This window comes from Calidris pugnax, unplaced genomic scaffold (genome assembly GCF_001431845.1).
Source record: "Calidris pugnax isolate Ruff unplaced genomic scaffold, ASM143184v1 scaffold205, whole genome shotgun sequence".
In the NCBI taxonomy this organism is placed as follows: Eukaryota; Metazoa; Chordata; class Aves; order Charadriiformes; family Scolopacidae; genus Calidris; species Calidris pugnax.
The window spans coordinates 130,116-135,745 of record NW_015090943.1 but is presented as its reverse complement, the minus strand read 5'-3'; the positions used below and the strand labels follow the sequence as shown (position 1 = coordinate 135,745).

Sequence of the window (5,630 nt, the reverse complement as noted above, 5' to 3'; positions counted from 1 at the left end):
ATCTTGGATAAAGCGCAAAAATGGGGCTGTGGGGTCTTTCCCAGCATCGGGGCGCTGGGGGATACAGGAGAGACTGTTTTTAGCCGGAGTTTAGTTTTTTTTCTGCTTGTTGGAGGAATTTGTGCTCCGACTGCCCTCTGCCGGCTCCGGGGCTGGGATGGAGCCGGGAGAGCCCAGGCTGGCAGCAAAATAACCCACCACCGGACACACTTCCATCCACACCGTGGCACAGCGCCAAAATCCCAAATCCAGCCCCAAAAAAAAGACCCTCCCCTCTCCCCGGGCGATCTCCCAAATCACTGCACCCCAGGCATCATCGCCCTGAGCGACCTGACTCTTGCCACATTTATAAAATCTAAATAAGTGGCTTTTTTCCCCCTTTTTTTTTTCTTATTTTTAAACTTGTGTTTTATGGGCAGATGAAAGAAACGCAGGGTTTTAAACTCGGGGTTTTTATTTAACTGCGAGTAAATCAGTGCCTGTTCTCTGCGTCACCGCAGGGAGAAACGTTTTAAGTGGAACTCCAAGGAAACTCTTGAAAGGAAAAAAAAAAAAACACCCAAGGAAACCAAACTGGCCTCAGAAAAGGAGTTTAAAAAAAGAAATAAGTGAATATAACCTCGGCTCCTCCACCACCGCTGCTCTGTCAGGGCTTTTTACACTCATGACGAGTGCTGGGACGTTGTATCTGCCTGGCCAGCCCCACAGATGGGGGTCCTGGGTATGTTTTGGGGAGGAAAACTCCAGTCCTGCAGCTATTTGGGGGTGCAGTGGGCACCCGGGACCGGCGGCAGGGTGCATCCTGGTGGGTGAACCCTTATTTTTTTGGGTGTCCGGCGCTGGAAGAGGGAGGTGGAGCCGCGGGGTTTTCAGCAGGACGACTCGTTGCGCCGGCGGACGTGGCAGGACTTGCAGAGGAGGTGGTCGCCCAGGGGGTAGCACCCCTTCTCCGTCGGCTCCGGCGACAGGGGCGTCCTGCAGCTCTGGGGGCAAGAGAAGAAAGGGAAGGGGGCACATTTTAGGGATCCCCGTGATGCCTTCCATCCCACCCTTCCTGCAAAACCCACCAGCCCTCGGAAAAAGGGACAAATTGCCAAAAAGCGTGAAAAGGTAGAGCTCTCCTGGGCAAATGCATCATCCTTTTCACCTAATTTATTTTTCCCCCCATCCCGGTGGCTAAAAAATAACCCCATGGCCAAAAAATAACCCCGTGGCCCTGCTTTGTGAAGGCTTGGAGCTGAACCCCTCAGGTTTTTTTTGGGGGGGGGTCCTGTACCTCGCAGCGGTAGCAGCCCTCGTGGAAACTGCGTCCCAGGCACTCGATCTTGTAGGTGTCCTTGTCCCCACGGGGGACGATGGGCTGTTCGCAGGCGCCGCAAACCGCTGCGTATTTCCTGGTGGGACCAAACCAGGGTGGTGTGAGCCCAACGGGGAGACGGGGACCAACCAAACCCCCAATAAAGTGGGGGTCGCTCCCCCCTTTTCCATGCTCCCCGACCTGTAGAAGTCATCCACGCAGAAGACCTCATCCTGCTCGTCCACAGCGAAGGTCTCGGCGCCGATGGCCCGTCCGCAGGCGACGCAGGAGAAGCAGTCGGGGTGGTAGGCCTTGCCCAGGGCACGGATGATGCACTCGGTGATCACCCCCTGGCACTTGGCGCATTTCTCCAGCGTGGCCTGGTGGTTTTTGGGTGGGACACACACACGCCGTGAGATGCCACCTCCCAAGGGACAGCACCAAGGCCAGGTTGGACGGGGCTTTGGGTCTGGTGGGAGGTGTCCTTGCCCACCTGGGACTGGTTGGTCTTTATGGTCCCTTAGGCTGAGGGGAGACCTTATCAATGCCTACAAGTATCTCAAGGGAGGGTTGAAGGAGGAGGGAGCCAGACTCTTTTCAGTGGTTCCCAGTGAGAGGACGAGGGGCAACGGGCACAAGTTGGAACAGAAGAGGTTCCACTCAAATATGAGGAGAAACTTCTTCACGGTGAGGGTGGCAGAGCCCTGGAACAGGCTGCCCAGGGAGGGTGTGGAGTCCCCTTCCTTGGAGATTTTCAAGCCCCGCCTGGATGCTCCTGAGTAACATGCTCTAGCTCTAGGCAATCCTGCTTCAGCAGGGGGGTTGGACTAGATGATCTCTATGGTCCCTTCCAACTCTAAAAATTCAGTGAAATTCAGTGAAATTCCAACCCAAGCCATTCTATGATGGCATCCTCCGAGGGTGCCCGTTGTCCCCGGGGGAGGATGGGTACCTGGTAGCAGGTGTCGCAGGTGGGACGTCCATCTTTTTGGTAGTAGCGCTGGCCGGCCAGGCGCCGGTGGCAGGTCCGGCAGGTGAAGCAGTCGGCGTGGTACTGCTTGTGCATGGCCTCCACCACCGGCTCCTGCGGCCCCAACGCCTTGTGGCAGAAGGCACAGATATCTGGGGGGAGAAGTTGCTGCTGGCCTCAGTTTCCCCAACCAGGGATGAACCCACCCTGCACACCTGGGTGTCCCCCCCTTACCTCTGGAGCCATCCTTCTCCGGGTACCCGTTTGCATCCTGCCATTGGGGCTTCTCTTCTTGTTCCTGGCAAGATTTGGGTGGCCTCAATTCGGCAGGGAACTCAGACGGGGCCTGGTGAGCAGGGGGGGAGGCAAAAGCATGTTGTATTTATGCCCTGGCAGGTGGGGAAACTGAGGCACTGGGGGGACAGGGGGGATTTCACCCCACCATCCTCACCTGGAGGGTGGTGGGTGCCGCCAGGTCCAGTTGCTGCAGGGTCTGACTCAGCGCCTCCGCCGACAGGGGCTGGGGGGCATCAGAGAGGAGGAGGACGGGTGGGGATGAAGGCACGGGGGCTGCCGGGTGGGTTTCTGCAGTGAAAGCCGGATGCGGTGGGTTTGTGGGGGGCCGTAATGTCCCGTGACACCCCGTGGCAATCACACCCCGACAGCTTTGCAGTGGCGCTGATTGACCTGCCCCAAAAGCAAACGCCGTCCCGGCCGGAGGGGACAAACAGCAGCGATAAGAGCCCGGCGATAGAGAGCAAACACAGCCCTTCCCCGGCAGCCAGATCCTTCCCCGGGGGGGGATCGCAGGGATTTGGGGAAAAAATCCCCCCCAAACTCCCACCCTCCTCCCATCCCTCCCCTTCTGCACCCGCATCCTTAAGCAAAGCATCCCGCAGCATCCCCACCACCATCATCATCCTCCCGGCACCGCTCGCAGCCCCCCGACAACACACCCCTCACCTCCGTTGGGGACCGGGGGGGTCCGGGGGCCACGGGTGGCCGGGACCTCGGCACCGACCGGCCGCGTCTCCCTTGGGGTTGGCTCTTTGATGGCCACCTCTCTCCGGGGTGGCACCAGGGTGATGAAGATAGACGAAGCCACCCTCTTCTCTGCTTTCACCGAAGCCATGGAAGGGCCGGACCTGGGTGAAAACTGAATTTGAGGAAAAAATTAAAAAATAAAATAGGGAGCAAAACCCACGGGTGCACTGGCAGCTCCTGGAGCCGTGCCGCCCTTCGGCCTCAACCCGCCTCCCTCCTCGCCTTCCCGGAAAGGGGGAAGGAGTGAGTGTCCCCGTCCCACGTCACGGCAATAAACGGTCTCGTGCCTGGGAGGACAGAGGGTAAAGGGTCCCGATGAAGCAGCAGCAGCCAAAATTGCCCATTTTAGTGCCTCTGTGGCCAAACCCCACCCTTTTTACAATTTTAATCCCATTTATTTCCTCTTATTTCCCCCACCTGGGATTAAATTCCCTGTGGGCAGCAGGAAAACCCCACCTTTCCTCCTAAAAACAGGGATTGCAATAGGATCTGATTTGCAAACCCTTTTTTGGGGTGTTTCTAAGTCCTGTCCCCCCCCCATTCCCTCCCTGCTTACCCCCATTTCCCCGCTGATCACCCCCAGCCCGGGGCATCCCCCCCTTTATTTTTTGCAGATGGGGAAACTGAGGCACGACACAGCGAATCGCCGCGTCCCCGTCACTGACACGGCCCCCCGAGCATCCCCCCACCGGCACAGGCCGGATGCGCCCGACCCCGATAAACCTCACTCGGGAAGGAAAAGGGCTGTTTATTCAGCTTCCCAACGGGAAAAGCAGCTGGAGAGAAGCTTCCCCTTCCCAAACGGGATGGGTTGGGGTGGGGAGGTGGGGGGGGAACGGGACGGGACACCCCGAGGCTTTAACCAGGCGGTGCCGGTGAAGCAGGATTCCCCCCCTGAGCCCAATCGTGGGCCTGAGAAATACCTGTGTGACGAGTTGCCCGGTCTCATGCCCCGGCGCGGGGTGGCTCCGCTCCCCCAAAAATCCCGCTCACGGATGTTGGTGCATCCTTTTGGGGGGGGCAGCCATTCCCACCCCCCCACACACACACTGCGGCGGGGGAAAAGCTTCACCGGTGACTTCAGCCTCTGACTCAAGCATAAAGGGGTGGCGGGTGGGGTGAAAAAAAAAAAAAGAGAATAATCATTAAAAAAAAACCAAAAAAAACCCCTAAACCAACCCAAAAAAGCAAAGCACAAAAAAAATAAAAAAATAAATAATCTCCGGGGCTAATGGGAACCATGTGCTCGTCGCATTCCTCTTTGTGCCGGGGCTGACGGGATCCCGGCGGCCCCATCGTGGCACCCCCCCACTTCCCCGGGTCCCCCCCGCCCCCAACAGCCAGGGGCCGTCCGGGTGGTCGAGGCTTGAGGGGGGCATTAATGGGGTGTTGTCCCCCCCTTTTTTTAAAATGGGGTCCCCCCCCAGCACATAGCTCTATCCTGTTTTGGGGTGGCCGAGGCCAGGGTGGGAAGGGCCCCCCTCTTGGTTTCCTGCAAGCATCGCCCCAAAATCTCCTGGGGTGGGCGCCGAGGGGGGGGACAGACAGGGAGAGGACCACTTATGGGGCACCCCCTAACGCCCCCCCAAAATTGGGATGGGACACGGCCCTCCTACAGCTGTCCCCCAACTCTGTCCCCTGCCCTGGGGACCCCTTGGAGAGCACTTTGAGGATACCCAAGGGAGAAGGGACAGGGTGGGGGGACACAGCCCTTGATGTCCCCTTGGAGGATACCCAAGGGAGAAGGGACAGGGTGGGGGGACACGGCCCTTGCTGTCCCCTTGTCCCTCCCCTGAGTGGCCCCGCTGTCCCCTTGTCCCTTACCTGGGGGGTAGCCTTGCAGCCCACCCCCCCTGCAATCCCCTGTCCCCACAGGGTGACCCTACAGCCCTCCATCCCCTACCCTGGGGGTGCCCTGTCCCCTAACTGGTGGTGGCCCCACCATGTCCCCCTCCACCTGGGAGCCCCTGTCCCCTACCTGGGGGTGTCCCCAAGTCTCATACCTGGGGGTGTCCCCAGACAAGAGGCTGGCTCTTGGTCCCCTTGTCCTCTCCCAGGACAGCTCTGCCATCCTCATCCCATTACCTGGGGGGGGTCCCGTGTCCCATCTCGGGGTCCCTTGTCACCTACCTGTGGGTGGCCCCTGTCCCATACCCAGGGTGTCCCCTACCTGGGGCTGTCCCCCATCCCCTTCTTGGGGGGGTGGTCCCCTACCGGAGGAAGGGGAGAGGGGGGGTCGTCTGCCCGGGGGGGGGGGGGGACCCGGCAGCCCCCCCGTGCCCCTCCGGGGGGGGGGCCCCGCCCCTGTCCCCGACCTGG

At 59.6% G+C, this 5,630-nt stretch overlaps 1 protein-coding gene across 1 annotated transcript; it reads right to left on the bottom strand.

The window, feature by feature from the left end:
* Positions 1-436: 436 nt before the first annotated feature.
* Positions 437-4,404, bottom strand: FBLIM1 (filamin binding LIM protein 1). Its single transcript, XM_014951875.1, has 8 exons — positions 4,235-4,404; positions 3,231-3,412; positions 2,719-2,954; positions 2,502-2,613; positions 2,250-2,419; positions 1,499-1,677; positions 1,277-1,394; positions 437-983 (listed from the first exon to the last, which is right to left on the bottom strand). The coding sequence occupies exons 1-8, from the start codon at positions 4,258-4,260 to the stop codon at positions 870-872; spliced, it is 1,137 nt and encodes a 378-aa protein (XP_014807361.1). The 5' UTR covers positions 4,261-4,404; the 3' UTR covers positions 437-869.
* Between the last annotated feature and the right edge of the window lie 1,226 nt (positions 4,405-5,630).

Excerpts from the sequence above, each read along its gene's own strand:
- FBLIM1 (XM_014951875.1), bottom strand. The coding sequence starts at position 4,260 with ATGAGACCGGGCAACTCGTCACACAG. Across the intron at positions 3,413-4,234 it reads CCGGGCAACTCGTCACACAG|GTCCGGCCCTTCCATGGCTT; the intron begins GTATTTCTCAGG and ends GTTTTCACCCAG. Across the intron at positions 1,678-2,249 it reads CCTGCGACACCTGCTACCAG|GCCACGCTGGAGAAATGCGC; the intron begins GTACCCATCCTC and ends AAAAACCACCAG.